Source organism: Chlorocebus sabaeus, chromosome 14, assembly GCF_047675955.1.
Source record: "Chlorocebus sabaeus isolate Y175 chromosome 14, mChlSab1.0.hap1, whole genome shotgun sequence".
Classification (NCBI taxonomy): Eukaryota; Metazoa; Chordata; class Mammalia; order Primates; family Cercopithecidae; genus Chlorocebus; species Chlorocebus sabaeus.
In genome coordinates, this window is record NC_132917.1 from 85,744,440 (window position 1) to 85,761,824 (window position 17,385).

General features: G+C 52.6%; 4 protein-coding genes across 7 annotated transcripts in view; 2 read left to right on the forward strand and 2 right to left on the reverse strand.

Annotated features, from left to right (window-relative positions):
• Nucleotides 1-688: 688 nt before the first annotated feature.
• Nucleotides 689-2,512, forward strand: RNF181 (ring finger protein 181). Its single transcript, XM_007970018.3, has 5 exons — nt 689-840; nt 1,457-1,587; nt 1,761-1,870; nt 2,043-2,117; nt 2,376-2,512. Exons 1-5 carry the CDS (start codon nt 755-757, stop codon nt 2,433-2,435), a joined length of 462 nt encoding a protein of 153 aa, XP_007968209.1. The 5' UTR covers nt 689-754; the 3' UTR covers nt 2,436-2,512.
• Nucleotides 2,513-3,468: 956 nt separating this feature from the next.
• Nucleotides 3,469-7,636, reverse strand: TMEM150A (transmembrane protein 150A). 3 transcript variants are annotated; one of them, XM_007970014.3, is made up of 8 exons: nt 7,524-7,636; nt 6,807-6,987; nt 6,355-6,402; nt 5,944-6,030; nt 5,273-5,340; nt 4,828-4,955; nt 4,449-4,626; nt 3,469-4,241 (listed from the first exon to the last, which is right to left on the reverse strand). In XM_007970014.3, exons 2-8 carry the CDS (start codon nt 6,869-6,871, stop codon nt 4,000-4,002), a joined length of 816 nt encoding a protein of 271 aa, XP_007968205.1. In that variant the 5' UTR covers nt 6,872-6,987; nt 7,524-7,636; the 3' UTR covers nt 3,469-3,999. The 3 variants fall into 3 exon arrangements, with proteins under 3 accessions (XP_007968205.1, XP_007968206.1, XP_007968207.1); XM_007970015.3 differs by lacking the exon at nt 7,524-7,636 and adding an exon at nt 7,219-7,438; XM_007970016.3 differs by lacking the exon at nt 5,273-5,340.
• Nucleotides 7,637-7,837: 201 nt separating this feature from the next.
• USP39 (ubiquitin specific peptidase 39) overlaps nt 7,838-17,385 on the forward strand; it is a 56,856-nt gene continuing 47,308 nt past the window's right edge. Inside the window, exon 1 of the mRNA XM_073023136.1 lies at nt 7,838-7,998. Within this exon, the coding sequence (XP_072879237.1) occupies nt 7,940-7,998 (59 nt within the window). The 5' untranslated portion in view covers nt 7,838-7,939. The remainder of the gene's footprint in view (nt 7,999-17,385) is intronic.
• Nucleotides 9,836-16,654, reverse strand: C14H2orf68 (chromosome 14 C2orf68 homolog). 2 transcript variants are annotated; one of them, XM_073023137.1, is made up of 5 exons: nt 16,444-16,654; nt 16,237-16,355; nt 15,660-15,760; nt 14,012-14,163; nt 9,836-13,644 (listed from the first exon to the last, which is right to left on the reverse strand). In XM_073023137.1, the coding sequence occupies exons 1-4, from the start codon at nt 16,548-16,550 to the stop codon at nt 14,059-14,061; spliced, it is 432 nt and encodes a 143-aa protein (XP_072879238.1). In that variant the 5' UTR covers nt 16,551-16,654; the 3' UTR covers nt 9,836-13,644; nt 14,012-14,058. The 2 variants fall into 2 exon arrangements, with proteins under 2 accessions (XP_072879238.1, XP_007968199.1); XM_007970008.3 differs by lacking the exon at nt 15,660-15,760 and having other exon boundaries at nt 16,444-16,651.

The following is a 17,385-nucleotide window of genomic DNA, read 5'->3' on the forward strand; positions in this document are numbered from 1 at the left end:
TCTCCTCTGGGAATTCATATGTAGCCAAGAATGAAAAGGTCTTAGTACAAGCCACTAGTTTTACAGAAGCTAGGGATAGCAATGGGCTGACGGTAACAGTCCCATGAGCTGGTTGAGGCCCCAGGTTCTCTGGCAGAGAGACCTCTCTCCCTCGGTTGGGGAGGCTTGCCCCACCCTTTATTATTATGCCTAACACATAAGAAATGTGCAGGAATTTTTTTTTTCGGGGGTTGGGGAGGAATCAAACGCAAACTCTTGAACCAAATAGAGCGCCGCGGGGCAGAAGTGTCCGGCGGGGATCTGGACAGCGCATCGGGAAGCGCCATGGCCCAACGCTCGCAGGAACCTGAACTCCTGGGCCAGCGCCGCCTTTTCTCGCAGAGGCCTCTAGCATCTGCACAGGCGAAGCCCTCTGAGCCTCAGGGCAGATTGAGGACCCTAACAGACCAGACATTTGGACGCGACCGCGCCAGAAATTCCAGGGAATTCAGTGTTGGCTCCGATTCCAAAACAAATGTTTCCTCACCAGCCGGATCTCCGTCATTGGCGTCGGTCTCTGGTCACCTGACTTATTCAAGCCAGTGAGAGGGGGCCGAATTAGTACTTCCGCTTTCCGTGAGGGTTAACGAGCCACTATGCCCGTCCCTCGGATACTCTGATTGGCCAGCCTCTCTCAGCTCCTCAGTTTATTGGGCAGCGCCGCTAGACCACTATCGAGCCGGGTGCGAGGGCTGTGTCAGGAGGTTGGGCAGCCATGGCGTCCTATTTCGATGAACACGACTGCGAGCCGTCTGACCCCGAGCAGGAGACGCGAACCAACATGCTGCTGGAGCTCGCAAGGTGGGTGCGCGGGGCTTGGGGATGGGGTCCAGCCCGCAGGTTTCTGGTCTGGGGCTGGCTGGAGAAGACGGATTACCAGGGGCAGTGGATTCTGGGGAGGACAGATGAGTAATCTGGAGTTAGTCCGGGCGGCGAGACTGAGGGGTGTGGGAATGAGCATCTCGATAATTTGGGCCGTCCGTTGGACTGGCCTGGGCATGGGGATTGCGGGAAAGATTGGAGCTGGAGAGTGGTGGGCGTGGGGGCGGAAGTTGAGGCATGGGGGCGGGGTTGGGGCCGTGTGCTGTGAGTGGGTATATTCATCAGGAATAGTAGGTACTGCTGACTTGGAATCTGGCTCTACCAGGTTATTCAACGTGGCCTGAGTAACTTCTCTGAGCCTGTTGCCTCATTTGTAAAATGGGAATAAACACTTTACGTGCTGGAGCGGTCTGATAGCAGCTGTAAACTTTCCCATCGTGCTTTTTATCTAGTGAGCATCTACTAACTACTAAGGGTAGCTATTATTCCTACTAGCTGGGCAGGGTGTTTATTAATGTCCAGTGGATTATGGGCGTCAAAGAAAAAGCATAGTTTTCCTTTGTTCTGACTTTACATTTGTACCTGACTTCCCCAGGTCACTTTTCAATAGGATGGACTTTGAAGACTTGGGGTTGGTAGTAGATTGGGACCACCACCTGCCTCCACCAGCTGCCAAGAATGTGGTTGAGAACCTCCCCAGGACAGTCATCAGAGGCTCTCAGGCTGGTGAGGATACTAATTCTTTCTGCTATTTGGGCCAGACCCACCCCTTCCCCAAGCCAGACTGTGGTCTGGGTCCTTCAGTTTTCCAGGTCAGGTGGGGGCAAGTATCCTTCAGGAGTGGGAGCTTGGGAGGCACAGCCTGTAGCAGCTCTCCTGACCAGCGCTCCTTCCTAAAGAGCTCAAGTGCCCCGTGTGTCTTTTGGAATTTGAGGAGGAGGAGACTGCCATTGAGATGCCTTGCCATCACCTTTTCCATTCCAGCTGCATTCTGCCCTGGCTAAGCAAGGTACTGCTTCTCTTCTTCCAGCTCTCACCCTGCCCTGGGCCCAGTACTCAAGCTTCTTTCTGTTCATGGACTGCTGGGGGACTGAAGAAGAGTGGCAGTTGGGAACAGGGGAGGGTGGTTATCAGCTTATGAAGATCAGACCAAGGCTAGAACACTACTCTACTTTTCTCAGACAAATTCCTGTCCCTTGTGCCGCCATGAGCTGCCCACTGATGACGACACTTATGAGGAGCACAGACGAGATAAGGTAGGGGCTGATGGTTAAGTGGAGGGGTCGTAATGGACTCCCCCTCAGTCCTGTCCCCGCTGCCATCACTTCCCACCTCAGCAGGACTGGGTAGGCCTCAGAATCCCTGGCTCTGGCTGCCTTGTTAGTGACTTTGATTTGTGGTAAGAGCCTCAGCAATGCAGATGCCAGAGAGAGTCAACCCCATGATAGCTTCCCATCCCCTCACCCATAGGCCTTCAGTTTGGGCCCCTGCCCAGAGTGCCTTCTTTCCTTTAGGCTCGAAAACAGCAGCAGCAACACCGACTGGAGAACCTCCATGGAGCCATGTACACGTGAGGAGGCTGGGGCTGAGTGCTGGCCCTCTGCGTCTTCCTTACTAACCTTGAATCCTCATTAAAGGTTTCTTTACCCACCCTGAGGCTGTATTGATCACAGACCTGGCCAGGGGCTCTGCATCCTCCATCAGGTCTCTACTCCTGTTGGGGAAGGTGATCCTAAACCACAGAAAGCACCAGGCTGCGGTTTTCCTCCCTGCTGGCCCATCTGGACTCATGGCAGTGGTAAAGAACTGGATTACTGCATCAGCCAGGGCTTGGGCCTATGTGTTCATGGTTGGAAGGCAAAATGTGTCAGGGTCTGGTACCCAATTAATTACTTAAAGCTGATAAACTAGGCCGGGTGCAGTGGCTCACGCATATAATCTCAGCAGTTTGGGAGGCCAAGGCAGGTGGATCACGAGGTCAGGAGTTCGAGACCATCCTGGCTAACATGGTGAAACCCTGTTTCTACTAAAAATACAAAAATTAGTTGGGCGTGGTGGCACACACCTGTAATCCCAGCTACCTGGGAGGCTGAGGCAGGATAATTGCTTGAACCTGGGAGGCAGAGGGTGCAGTGAGCTGAGATCATGCCATTGCACTCCAGCCTGAGCAATAAGAGCAAAACTGTCTCCAAAAAAAAAAAAAAAAGCTGATAAACTAGCCTGCACCCTCCTCCTACTGCAATGTCTAGTTAACTTTGTAATCCCAGAGGTTTTCTTTCTCTCCATTGAGAAAGCCACGTTTAATATTTTAAAGTTGCTCTCTGTACCACCCCCACCTTCCCCCCATGCCTCCTAAGGAATCAAAGTTCAAAGCAGACTCTGAGTGGGGGATGGGTGAGATTATCAGACCAAGGCAGTTCTTTAGATTGCTTAGAGGTCCAGAAGGGTTTCAAGCCCTTTGAAGGGGTATTTGGATGGCACCTGGCAGCCTTTGTTTCTGGCAAGAGTGCATTCAGCACTCTCCTGGGGGCAAGGGCTTGCCCTCCTTGGCTTATGGAAAGCCATCCCGGATCAGGCCCCCCGACTCTCCAGAACAGACTACAAACATGCAAATTAGAATCCTTTTAATATAAAAAAAAAAGTACTAAAATACCCACGTGGTTCTGCTGTGTTATTTGCCCTAACGGAAGTGAGGGGCAGAGTGAAGAATCCCAGTGCAGCTCAGTGGGCCCAGAAATGGGCCTTTCCGTAGGCTAAGGCGTGCCCACTCCACCTCCACCAGACTTCTATCCCCTCTGCTGTTCCCAGCCCCCAATTCCTGCAGCAGGAAACCCCAGTGGTCTGGCTTTGGCACTGGGAGTAGAAGGCACCTGAAGGGCTGGCTGGGTGAGTGAGGACAGGTGACCTTTAAAAACAAAACAACACTGTGGGGTGGGGAAGCAGGTCATGCAGCTATGGCAGCTGGCAGGGCCCACTCCTCTATGGCACAGGTGGACATGGGATGGCCACTTCTCCAGAAGTGAGGAAGCCCGGATCCCAACAGAATACTTTCTCAAAATTGTTTTTGGTACAAAATAAATGCAAAGAAGATATGGGGTGGGGTGCTGCCGAGGCCGGGCCAGCCACCCTCCCCAGACCTTAGATCATAGCGATGCTCTCGGGGGCACAGTTGAGGTGGGTGGAGGTGCTGCTGCTCCCGGAGGACTTGCAGGCCCGGCCAGGGGTAGGCTGCAATGCAGCCACCAGTGTGTCTGAGGAGACTGCCCCAAACTCATAGCTGAAGGTGCCATAGAAAATGAGGATATCGATGACACACACCCACTCACACAGGGCTGCCCCATGTTGCAGCTGAGAACTCTCATGGACAAAGAAGACTCCACCTGAAATGGGGCTAAGGAAATGTTCAGTAGGACATATGGAAACCTGGCAACACCCCTTCTGCAGTCTCAGGCCTCACCTCTCCAAAGGGAGAGGTGTTAGGCCTCTCCCCCACATGGCAGTGTTAGGCCGCCATCCCCCATCCTCTTGGGAGGGAGAAAGGTTGAGCTAGAGGATGAGTTCCCGGCTGCCCCGTCCTGAAAGGATACTGAGGACCAGGGTGATAAAGGCGATGACAGCCAGCACGCTTCGCAGATAGGCCACAGCCAGGTCCAGTGGGGCGGTGGCCCCTTGGTAGGAGAGAGCACAGTGCAGGCAGACAAAGAGTAGCCCCGCAGGGAAGGCCACACCAGCTCCAACGTAGTGCAGAGACCTGGCATGATCCACCTGGGCCCAGAGAAGGGCCAGTTGGTGATGTGGCCATTGGCCCCGACCCTCCACCCCTCCAGTGAATCTCCTCTCTCCCTCTTCCTTCCTCCCCCTCCTTTCTCATTCCCTCCTTCCAGTCCCAACCTTGAGGTGCCACCCTACAGGCAGCCACATCTTGTTAGGTAAAGTTCAAGGTTTGCGGGGAAGAAGGGGAAGCACCTGAAAGTTGCCAACCACCAAGAGGCCCGCAGCGTTGGTGCAGCCTGAGATGAGCGCTGTGGTGTTAACCCAAGAGTGCCTACTCTGCTCCAGGAGCTGCCCGTAGCGCAGGAGGCAGATCAGGGCCACTGGGGGAGGAGAGCACAGTTGAGGCCTTCCTCCAGCCTTGGCCCTGCCCAGTGAGCCTGTCAGCTTCCTCCAGACCCTGTGGTGCTCCTGCCCCTCAGAATGGACAGGTGGGTGGGGAACTAGGTTTCCTTAGGCTCCAGCCAGCAGGGTGGCTGTGTGGGAGTCAGCTTTTGGCCTTCAAGGAAGGGGAGAGACGTTGCTTCTATTGCCTCAGCCTTTGGTGGGGAGGGCTGCACAGAGGAAGGGCTTCCTGGGCCTTTCTGTGTTGGGGGCACTGGGCTGGGCAGGCAGGGTCAGGGCTAAGGGTACAACTCACCCATGAAAGCACCCATGTTGCCAATGAGGCTGAAGAGGCAGCTTTCTGGGGGATAGGAGCCGCACTTGCTGCGAGGAGGGGGAAGGACAGAGTAAGAGGGCGGCAGGAGGCCCAGGGGGCCCCCATTCTGGCTCACTGGCTCTCCCCTGGTTTACCTGCACCTGCTCCTTAGCAGGCAGGCCACTGATTTATGTGAAAAGCCAGGGTCCCTCATGAACAACTGGTTCCAGGCTGGGCCCCCAAAGCAGAGCTCGTGTGTGAGAGAGAAGGGAGTGCCCAGGAGTGTTCAGGCAACCCTGACACTCTTTGCTGAGCCCTGCAGCTGGTTTGGCTATCCTTGAGCCAGAACACGGGCTGGGCAATCTGAGGGCTCGAGCTGAAATCCAGGTGCCTCCACTTATTAGCTGTGTAACCTGGATGAGTAAGACTGAGCCTGTTTTCTCACCTATAAAATGGTGAAAACAATAGCTACCTCACTCCTGGGAAGATGAAAAGAGACAATGCATATAAAGCGCTCAGCAGAGTGCCTGCCCCATAGTAACTGGCAAGTAGTGTTGTTATGAAGTGGCTCTTAGGATACTTATTATTCCTGAGACCCAAGGACAGCTCTTTGCTTGAGGGTCTGTCTGGGAGGACCTCGGATCTCCCCCTGCCCAGTATCTAGGCCTTACCTGATGAGGGGGACATTGTCCAGGGTGCAGCAGGTCTTGGGACCCCCTTGCTCAGCAGGGTCAGGAGGGCAGGACTCGTTGTAGGACCTGGCAGGCAGGACAGGGAGTAGACTGGGGGAAGGGACTGCCCCCAGTCCCTTGGCCTATAGCCTCAGGCCTCAAAGAGGACTCTCTCCCAGACCTCCCCCACAGGGACAGAAGATCACACTCCCCAGTGCTGGCCTGAAGCAGTAACCAAAGGGGCAAAGGGATGGTGGGAAGTGCGTAGGCATGAAGTCATGCCTGGGGACCAATTTCAGAGAAGAGCAGTGAGGCTCTGGGTTGCAGTCTGGCTCGTGGCACCCTCGGGCCCAAGAGGGGACAGAGATGAAGGAAACTTTAGAGCGAGGCTGTCTGCAGAGTCCTTCATACCAGTTCTCCACGGGACATACATGGTGGTTCATCACAGCCATGGCATACCTGTGGGAACAGAACTGTCACCCTGGCCAGCCTTCCTGAGCTTCCCATCAACCCACCCCACGACCCTTCTCTTCAACCTTGATTTCTGGTCTCATTCAGCCTCATTATTGTTCCTGGGGACTCAAGTTGGGGTCCCTGAGGCTTGATGCCATACCAGCACCTGCAGCATGTCCCCCAGCTAGAGGCCCCCTGGAGATTGCCCTGGCTAGAAGTATATTTGTCAGGGCCACCCTGCTGGACAGCAGTTTTGCCAGCTTGTCCCAAGGGGCTGTGTGCCCAGGCACCAGGCCAGGCTTTTGAGACAGCCAGAGTGACCCTGGGTACCACCCTGGAGCCTACAATAGGACAAGGGACTTTGTGTGCATCATCAAGCTCCTGTTGCCCCCGCACCGCACTTTACTCACACAGTCCATATGCCAGTGATGGAGAACGCTGACAGGCTGACAGGCAGGAGGATCCAGGCGGTCATGAGGGAGGGGAGCCAGGGTGGTGGTGGTGTGGGGGGGAGGACAAGAGGTAGATGGGTAAGTGGGGGCGGACCAGCTACCTTGAGATGTTTCTGCCACAACCATCAGCTGCCCTGGCCTGGTGGAGAGAGAGCAAAGTCCAGGAGTGGGTAACTGGCCGGGAAGGGGGAGGGGAAGGGGGTCAACACCTTATCCAGGGCTCCCGTTGGGTCTCTGCGCGTCCAAAGTTTGGGCTGAGCCCAAGGCAGAACGTGGACACCCTCTGGCATTGGGGGCCTCCGCGGTCAACCCAAATGCCACCGGCGTGCTGAGAGACGCAGGCGGACCGTAACATCTGGAAGGGAGTTACCCTCCTTCTGAGGGACCAGGGCTGGGAGACGGGCTGGACAACCGAAGAGGCCACGCCAAGGAGAGGCTGGGTGCTGGCCCAGTGGAGCGGTGGCGAGTCAGCGGCGCGCAGGCAACCACCTGACCATCGGCGCCCTGGGCGAGGGGCAGGTTCACGCGAAAGCCCGGCCCGGCCCCCGCTCGCCTGGGCGCGGGGACCCCGACTGGGGCCGGAGCCTGCGGCCAGCTACTCCCCCGGACCCGGGACGCGAGACTCCCCAGGTGATTCCTGGAAGCCCGGAGGAAGGCAAGGAGCCCACTACGCACCTCCCCGGAACGCCCCGCCGCTGCCGCACCCTGCTCGGCCCCCTCGTGGCGCCGACTCTAGCTGCGGCCCTCGGAGCAGCCCTGAAAGGTTTAAAGGGCCGAGCGGCCCCGCCCCTGGCGGCCCCAGGCCTCGCCGCGCCGCCCGCCGGGACGTGGAGTCCGCGCAGCCCCGGCCTCGGCGCCCGCGCCCTGCCCAAGACTACAACTCCCGAGCCCCCGCGCCCATGTCACGGGGGAAACGTGGGCGGTGTCCCAACTTCGGAGGATCTGGGCGCGGAGGGCTGTGGCGTTAAGACCGCTCTAAAACCGAGATGCCTAGAGGTTTGGTTTAACCGGTTCCTGCGGGGGAAGCGCCAGCAGTTGGGGACCTCGGGGCAGCCTGCATTCCAGCTCTACCTGGGATTGTCGCCGTGCACATGGCTGGAGGAGCGTCTCTCCGCCGCTGCGCATATTTTGCAGCCTGCACCGGCCAACGGTGAGTCCTCTAGGAAGCTTTCTCAACTCGGCGCCCCATGCCTGCCTCTGGCCAGGGCTGCGGCGGGTCCAGAGAAGCAGACACAAAGCCTTGGCTGTTTCTTAAGAAATCCAAGCGCCTGGGATTTGGCTTATGGTTCCTGTGGCTCAGCAAACTCCGGAGGAGGGCTGCTTTCATTAGATACTTTTTGCTTTCCTGCGTGCAAGTACACAGCGTACTGGCCAGAAATAGTGCCCAAGACGTGTTTCCCGACTGATCAACACGTATTTGAAATAAGGCGGCAGAGACCAGAGGACATCCACACATGTAGGTGTCAGTGTAGAGTAGGTAAGGATTAACATGGCCAGTGTTGGTAAGCAAAGAGGGGAAGGTGAGAGACCCGGAGGATTCTGGGAAAAGGAAACAGGATAGTGTGGGAAAAATTACTGACCAGCTTCACCAAAAACTTACAGGCTATGAGTGCATTCTTGGATGTTTCTTAAATTATTGCAAGGGTGGAAATACTTTCACATATCAGAATTGTGCCTGGCATTCTGTCTCGAAGGCGGTCCCAGTATCTGTTGGAGCCCTTGTGAGATGACACTTGGGCAGATAATCACCTGAATGATGCACGGGCCCAGGCTGCCAGGTGTGGGGAGCTGAAGTTTGGCAACACTGATGAGGCAAAAGCTATGTGCAACAACAGGACCCTGTGCTTTAGAAAGGTAGAGCAGAATAAACCGCACAATGACTTGAAGAGGGATAAACCTTCTTGGACCCAGTGGAAAGAAGAAATGAAAGCAGAAAACCTGTTGGAGAGCCCTTTTTCTTTTGAGACGGAGTTTCACTTGTTGCCCAGGCTGGAATGCAATGGTGCAATCTCGGCTCACTGCTACCTCTGCCTCCTGGGTTCAAGTGATTCCTGTGCCTCAGCCTCCAGAGTAGCTGGGATTACAGGTGCCTGCCACCATGCCTGGCTAATAGTTTTGTATTTTTAGTAGAGACGGGGTTTCACCATGTTGGCCAGGCTGGTCTCGAACTCCTGACCTCAGGTGATCTGCTCGCTTGGCCTCTCAAAGTGCTGGGATTACAGATGTGAACAACCCTGCCCAGCAGGAGAGCCCTTTCCTTAATCACATCAGGACAAGTAGTTAAAACAGGGCTAAGAAGCATGGCTGTGTAGTGATCACTGTACAAGCACACCTGGCTGAATGAACCAGTGGGGGATAAAATCCAGGCCACCTGCCGCTGGCTATGCTTTGTGCCTCAGGACCAAGGTGTGCTTCCTTGCTAATTGACAGGAACCATCTTCCTGCCCAACTGCATTCCCATTGACTAGGCACCTTATCTGCCCAATGGGGCTGTGAACCCTAATTGGAAGCTTTGCAGTTCTTAACACTGTATCTTCTTGAGCTGGGGTTTGAGTCCCTATCCAATCAAGATGAAGGCCTGAGAGGACTATTCAAGTTCTAACATGATGTGGGGGCAAGGTATAGTACTCCAGATCCGGGACATGAGGCAGCTTTTGGCTTAATATGACAATCTAATAGTTCCTAAAATAGAATTATCCCAGGATAGAGCTCCGTATGACAGAAGGGCTCTTCATAGGTAGTTGGTAGGGGGAATTGTGTATCATGTACGAAGTAGGACCAGATGTCTTTAAAAAGGCCTTCCAACTCTAATGCTACATGAGTCTGTCTAGTTGTTATGTTCCAACAGGGACAGCTCTTAAAATAGTGTGGCAAAGCAAGAGATGAGATTTCCAGTGCTGACTTGGTGGTGGAATGACTTTAGGGCAGGTATTTAACCTCCACTTCCCCGTGTACACAAGTGATTTCACAACTCTTGGCAAAAACAGTGCTGTAAAAATAGTAAGTTTATTTGTTGAAAAAAATACTGCATTTGAAAAGTACCTTCCTTCTGGGATTTTCAAATAATTTGCACTACATTTTATTCATCTACACATTGGAAATGAGTAAACTGGTGAACATATAGCTTTTTATACATTTAACACAACCAGTGCAAATTCTCCTGGCTCTGAGAAGGCAGAGAAGCCCTTTACTCAGAAGGTCTTCAATTCTAGCATACTCCAACTCCTAGGGAAATTGCGGGTGGGTGCCTATGGCTGTATGACCATCTGATTCCTCATGGATAGGACAGGAATTCAGCAAGGGAGCTTAAAATATTTTAATTGTCAACATTCCATGGTGACTCTCCCCAAAAATCTAGTGGTAGGAAAGTAATCTGTACTTATTCCTCTTTGTGCACACAAAGGCTTCATTTAAATTTGTGAGCCTGCTGGGGATCCATTACCTAGCCATTCAGAGATCCTGTCAAATGCACAGCAGATTAGATACTCCCCATCCCAAAGGGGTTCCTCTCACCTGGATGGGGCCAATCTCTAGTTGACAGTGTCCCTCAGAGTGCATCATGGAGATGGACTGTCCCTTCCAGAGAGACTTTTACACAGGGAAAAGCATTTGTTGGCTGGGCTCCAACTCTCATTTGGTACAAAAAGCTTTACATTCTTTTCCCGTCTTACATTACATTCTTCAAAGACTTCTGTGCTTGCCAGCTGGATACAACTCAAGCTCTAGTGTTTACTCTTGCACAGCCCAAAACCCTTGCAAACCCAGCTTCCTTCTATCAGTGACATCACACATTGTGGCCCAAGAACCACAAAACCTAAAATACAGGCTTAAATTCAGTGAGTGAAGAACATTCCATATTGAATGGGCATGAGATACGCCTATCAGATTGTGTTTTTTTTTTTTTTTTTTTTTTTTTTAAAGACAGCCAATTACACTGTATCTAGTCAAATGAGCGGATTCTAAAGCAGCCTGCTGGGAAGTTCCACTTAGTCTCATCGGACACTGTTCTTTGGGACATCTGTGGGAAATGTGCTGGAACTTGTTCCTTCATGGGAAACACTAATTTTTGAAAGAAGTAGATATCTGGAGGCAGGTCTGGTGAATAAGCTGGATAGTACTGCCTTGGACTCCAGCTGAGGGGTGGCAGTAAGCAATGAGGATGGGCTATAAGGCTGTTAACTGGCTAAGGGCCATCCTTGGGCAGGCATCTCAGACACACCTGGAGAAAGGACAGTAGCATCTCCGATAGGCCAGCTCTGAAGGAAGCTTAGTGCTTAATACAGTCACACTGCATAAATAAGCTTACAGTGCTCTCTTGGGTGGAAAATATTAATAGTGTATATGCACTTGATAAGCAAAATTCCTCAAGAAAAAAATTTTAATAGCAAGGAATTTCCATCAGTCCCCTACGTGAGAGGGGTCTTTGTGAGGATTACCACAACAAACACTTAAAAGGATACAATAAGTATTTATTAAATGCTGCCTTGCCTTTTACCTCTTCCTTTTTTTTTTTTTTTTTTTTGAGACGGAGTCTCGCTTTGCTGCCCAGGCTGAAGTGCAGTGGTGTGATCTCGGCTCACTGCAACCTCCGCCTTCCAGGTTCAGGCGATTCTCTTGCCTTGGCCTCCCGAGTAGCTGGGATGGACTATAGGCACATGTCACCATGCCTGGCTAATTTTTTGTACTTTTAGTAGAGACGGGGTTTCTCTGTGTTAGCCAGGATGGTCTGGATCTCCTGATTTCATGATCCGCCCACCTCGGCCTCCCTACCTTTACCTTTTAAGTAAAGGCCTCCCTCCTTTACTTAACAAGAATGGGGTCTAAATTTTCAGGTGCCAACTCCCCAAACTCCTCTTCTAGCCTTCTGAATTGTGTAATAAAACCAGGAAACAGGTGATCCAGCTGAGAAGACAGACCTCAAAAGTATTTCCAGACTAAAAAGCCAAAGACTTCCAGTGAAATCCTATGTTCTAAGTCATCAGATCAGTTTAAGGACTGGAAGACTAGAATGACTGACTGGTTCTCTGACCAGGAAGAACAGGGTGGAGTTTGGGAGAGCCTCCTTGACCCAGGAGACTTTGGAGGGTAGTTAACATTAGAAGTCAAAAGGCACTTCTAGCCCAGTTGCCTAAGTAGAGGAAAAAGCCTTTCTGCTTTAAAAGGAGAACTGAGCCCAGGATTGGCAAGTTTAAGGCACTTAACCTTGACCAGTTCTGTAGGTCTGGAGCATTCTGGTCCCTGGCTGCTTTCACTACCAGGCCCTTCTCACTTATCCACCTGACTTACTGCCCCAGCATTCCTTTGGCATTGCGAGCTGTGACTTGCCACATTTTAATGACATGATTGAAGTAGCTACCTTGCAGGATAGATTTTCTGGGGTATAGGGAACAAACCAACAGTGCCATCAGGTGTCTTAACACCCGGATGTGGAGAAACCCCTGGGGCAAGGGGCTATGGTTTCAGGAAATCTCAGTTCTCAAAGGCTTAAAGCCACATTTCAAGGCACTGAGGTTAGGCTGATATGCTGGAAAACAAGTGCCTTGGAACTTCCGTACTGGAGAGGGAGGATGTCTTGTGGAATTCAGACGTAAGCCTAACCCTGCATTAGAAAAAATGTTCACCGGGTGAGAGCAGTGGTATTCCTGGGGATCTTTATACTAAGGATCTGAGTTATATACTCCTGGGAGGTAGGAAAGAAGGTCTCATTTCATTCCCTCTAGCGTGTTGTCAATCAGGCAATTATTGCTAATATTGACTTTCCCTTTGTAGGTATGTTCAGAACTGTTAAGTCACAACTTGAGAGTGAGTTCCCACTTGTTTTGATAATTCCCTTTTAGTCTGAACAGAGGACAGTCTGTTCGCAGCTAGGAATGAAGCTGAAAGTTGGAATTCTGTAGCCCTGGCCAAGGCAGGTTTTGCTGTAAGAAATCTTTGCAGTTTAGCACCAACATCTTCCTGGGTTTGCTATCTAGACAGTGCAAAGCAGTGGAACATGCGAGAAACGAAAAAGCCATGGAAAGGGAGGGAGACATGCTTGCAAATAGGCCTCAAAAATGGAGGTCTCCCACTTTATTGGTATCAGAATTACTTGCAGAGTTTTTCAGAAGGATAGATCCCTAGACCTCCCCACCTCCAAAGTCCTGAGCAGCTGGAGGTACACAGTCACGCTGGAGGGGGAGCAGAACTGATGGATTCTACCTGAGGCAAAAAGATGAGGGAAAGGAACAAAGAAAAAGGGCTGAAAAAAGGTCTATGAATACTTGGGTGGAAATGAGCAAAAGCACAGAAGAACCATAAAATAACAAACATGGTTCATGGAGCTGAGTGGAACAGCAGCAGCCAGGCATATGACCTCGGTGAGAAAGCACCATGTTAGCACAAGGCTTCATAAATTCTGGTTCTCCCTGGAGTCTCTGGTTCTAGAACACCACATTAGCCACACAAAATTCTCAAAAAAAAAATTCCAGAATATCAGGCTGGGTAAATGGGTCAACATCTAAGAAAAAATGACTGCAAGACAGGCCAGGTGTAGTCCTGCAACACCCTATGGATGCAGCAGCTCTGGGGGTCTCAAGATCAGACAAACTGGTCCTGGTACCCCCACACTAAATTTCCTGGGCAGAATTCTTCCGAGTGCAGTGAATCCAGCCTGGAGAGAACGCCTTCAACATGGTCAGTGTCGGCTCTGGCGCTTTGCAATCTCCTCCTGGATACGCAACTTGAGGGCTTCTCGCATGGGTGGATCCAGAGGCGTGTGTGCCGACACCTCCTCACTCACCTTTCCTGGGTCATCGCCCTACATGGAGGAAGAGTCAGGAGGCTCAGGGCCTGGCTTCTTCCAGAAAGGTGACCTGCCCTGTCCCTAAACACTCTCACAGAACTCCGTTTAGCTCAAGGCTTTTTGCCAGCACCTGTCATTTCCCAGGTGTCCCCTGTAATAGTGATTCTCCACTGGAGGCCAAGAGCCCTCCGTGTTGCCCTACTGAGAATCACTGTGAGATGGGAGTGAGTTGTGTTCAAAAGCACTGCCCGCCAGGCCTAGGCTCACATATGGAGCAGACACTTCCCAATGGGGGTCCTGAGGAAAACAGCGCTCAGGGTCTGACAGTGATTACTACCACAGCCCAGGACCTTCAGGCTGCAGCTGTTTCCACCAGGCGTACCTGATACACGATAACTGATGTGACCTCTCCACTGTCTGCCTCGTATTCTAAGCAGAAGAGCTGATGGCCAGAAGGCTCCAGCTCAGAGCCTCCACTACTGCTGCTTTCACCGGACTCCTCATAGTCTGGGTTGCGTGGGTGGGCAGAGACATCTGGAAGGATGAACCACAGTAAGAAAGAAGAGGGGGATGCTGCTGAAGGCCCTGCCCATAGAGATGCTGCAGGAAAATATACGGTTAAGAAAGGCCCAGTCTTCTTTTTTTGAGATGAAGTCTCACTCTGTCACCCAGGCTAGAGTGCAGTGGTGCGATCTCGGCCCACTGCAGTCTCCGCTCCGGGGTTCAAGCGCTTCTCTTGACTCAGCCTCCCGAGTGGCTAGGGTTACAGGCAAGTGCTGCCACGTCCAGCTAATTTTTGTATTTTTAGTAGAGATGGGGTTTCACCATGTTGGCCAGGCTGGTCTCGAACTCTTGACCTCAGGTGATCCGCCCACCTTGGCCTCCCAAAGTGCTGGGATTACAGGCATGCGCCACTGCGCCCAGCTGCCCCAATCTTCTTATGGGTCTAGTGTAAGTGGGTTTTTTTTTTGAGATGAGTCTTGCCCTGTCGCCCAGGCTGGAGTACAGTGGCTAAATTGTGGCTCACTGCAACCTCTGCTTCCTAGGTTCAAGCGATTCTCCTTCCTCAGCCTCCCGAGTAGCTGGGATTACAGCTGCCTGCCACCATGCCTGGCCAATTTTTGTATTTTTAGTAGAGATGGGGTTTCACCATGTTGTCCAGGCTAATTTCAAACTCCTGGCCTCAAGGGATCCGCCCACCTCGGCCTCCCAAACTGCTAGGATTACAGGCATGAACCACCGTGCCTGGCCCAATTTAAGTGTTTAGTGTGCTGCCAGTCAAGAACTTATTTACCTTTGCATCCCTGCCCTGAGGCCAGCACAGTCCTATCACACAGTAGGTACACAATGCATATTTGTCTAGCAAAAAGTACTGGAAAGCAGAAGGGTGGATAGAGCTCTGCCTGGATTCAAATCTAGGCTTTGCCATTTACTAGCTGAGATCTTGGGCAAGTTGTTTAACCTCTCTGTGCCTATTTCCTGACTGTGAAACAGATATAAGTGTTTTTATGAGGTTGTACAAAGACTCAATGAATTGGCTGGGCGCGGTGGCTCACGCCTGTAATCCCAGCACTTTGGGAGGCCGAGACTGGCAGATCACGAGGTCAGGAGATCGAGACCATCCTGACACGGTGAAACCCTGTCTCTACTAAAAATACAAAAATTAGCCGGGCACGGTGGCGGGCACCTGTAGTCCCAGCTACACGGGAGGCTAAGGCAAGAGAATGGCGTGAACCCGGGAGGCAGAGCTTGCAGTGAGTGGAGATCATGCCACCGCACTCCAGCCTGGGCGACAGAGCGAGACTCCGTCTCAAAAAAAAAACAAAAAAACAACAGACTCAATGAATTAATATACGTAAGATCTAAAAGCACTTTAAATAATGCCTAACAAAGGTAGGGTGTGGTGGCACACACCTATAATCCCACCACTTTGGGAGGCCGATGCAGGCAGGTCATCTGAGCTCAGGAGTTCGAGATCAGCCTGGGCAACGTGAGGGAAACCCCTTCTCTACAAAAAATACCAAAATTACCTGGGTGTGGTGGCACACGCCTGGGGTCCCAGGTACTCGGGAGGCTAAGGCTGCAGTGAGCCGAGATCGCACCATTGCACTCCAGCCTGGGCGACAGAGACCTAGTCTCAAAAATAAAATAAAAACTTTAAAAAAGAAGTAATAATGCTTAATAAAAATTGAGTGTCATATGTTAACCAGTGTGATCTCTAGGTAGCAGGGAAGCTGGGGAAAGGCCATTTACTGGGTTCATTCCACAATTATGTGCTGGTCGCTCATCGCTGTGCCAGACTTTCTCTTTGCTAGGTAGCGGAGCACCTTACTAAAATACAGCACGGCGGGGCAAACCGGCAGATAAACGTCTTGTTGGCTCCCGGATACTCTCTGTGACAGCGATGCTTAACTGGGGTCCTGTGAGTCTTCCCAGTTTTTGGGGAGAATCATTCAGCGGAGATTTGGGAGCGTTGAGGTGGAGGTTCCGGGAAGAGACGAGGTGAACTGAACCTTAGGAGTAAGAAGTGGTTTTTCCCTACAGAGAAGGGGAGTGCGTTGCAGGAAGAGCGCGCGGGCTGGAGACAGGCGGGGCGGGCGGCCTCACCTCGGTGTCGCGGCAGGTACACCTGCAGGTCTGGCTTGCGGGGCCGCGTCGGCGCGGGCGTGTGCCGCCTCCTCACCTTCTCCTTGGCCGCCTGCTTCACCTTCTTGTCATAGTCGTCCCTGCGGGGAGCCGAGCGGGAGTCAGGGACTGTCGGGCCAGGCCAGGCCAGGCCAGGAGTGGCGGCGACAGCGCAGGGCGGGGCGGTACCGAGCGATCTGGTTCCGTCGGATATGGTGCACGAAGCCGTGGTTCATGTCCAGCCGGCCGCCAGGCTTGCAGCAGTGCCCCGGCCGGGGATGCGGCCCCGCCTCCATCCGGAGCCGGGGGGCGCAGAGTCGCAGCCACCTCGACGGCCCCAACAACAGCCACCCGCCCACACAGGCCCGCGCCGCCCCTCGCTCAGCTTCCGGCCCCGCATCCTGACTTCCGGTCTGGGAGGCCCTGCCTGGCCAAGCGATGCGGCGCGCGGAGTTTTCGGGGCTAGTCGGGTCGGGTGGAGTAGAGTATGCTTAACTTCCACCGCCCGAACCTCTAGAGGGCTTTTGGTTTTGCTTCGTTTTTGTTTTTTCGTAACACATCGGTAGGAAGCAAGGACTTCGCTTACAGCTGATAGCAGAACCTTCAGCAAAATGCAAATCATCTATTAACACAACTCGATGCTTACGGCGGTGCCTTCCTGTCTTTCTTTCTGGTAATAGGATACTGTGCAATCCATCACCATCTGCGTGACTTTGGCTTACCGTGTAACCCTGCTATGCCTCAGTTTCCTCATTAGTAAATGGGAACACCTAGAGCACCTACCGCAAATAGATTGTGAGGCCTTGAAATGCTCAGGCAGAGCACACAGCGGCGCCCAGGCTCCGCGAAGGCTCTCCTGGCCTGGCTTGCCTCGTACCCTCGGCGTCGACGGCTTAACTGTCCCCGCGGAATGACCCAGGGTTTTTGAGGGACCTACGGGTGTATTATTTTCTTGTTTACTTATTTTTCTTTTTTTTTTTTTTGAGAAGGAGTCTTCACTCTGTTGCTCAGGCTGGAGTGCATTGGCGCGATCTCGGCCCACTGCAACCTCCGCCTCCCGGATTCAAGCGATTCTCCTGCCTCAGCCTCCGGAGTAGCACGTGCCTCCAGGCCCGACTAATTTTTGTATTT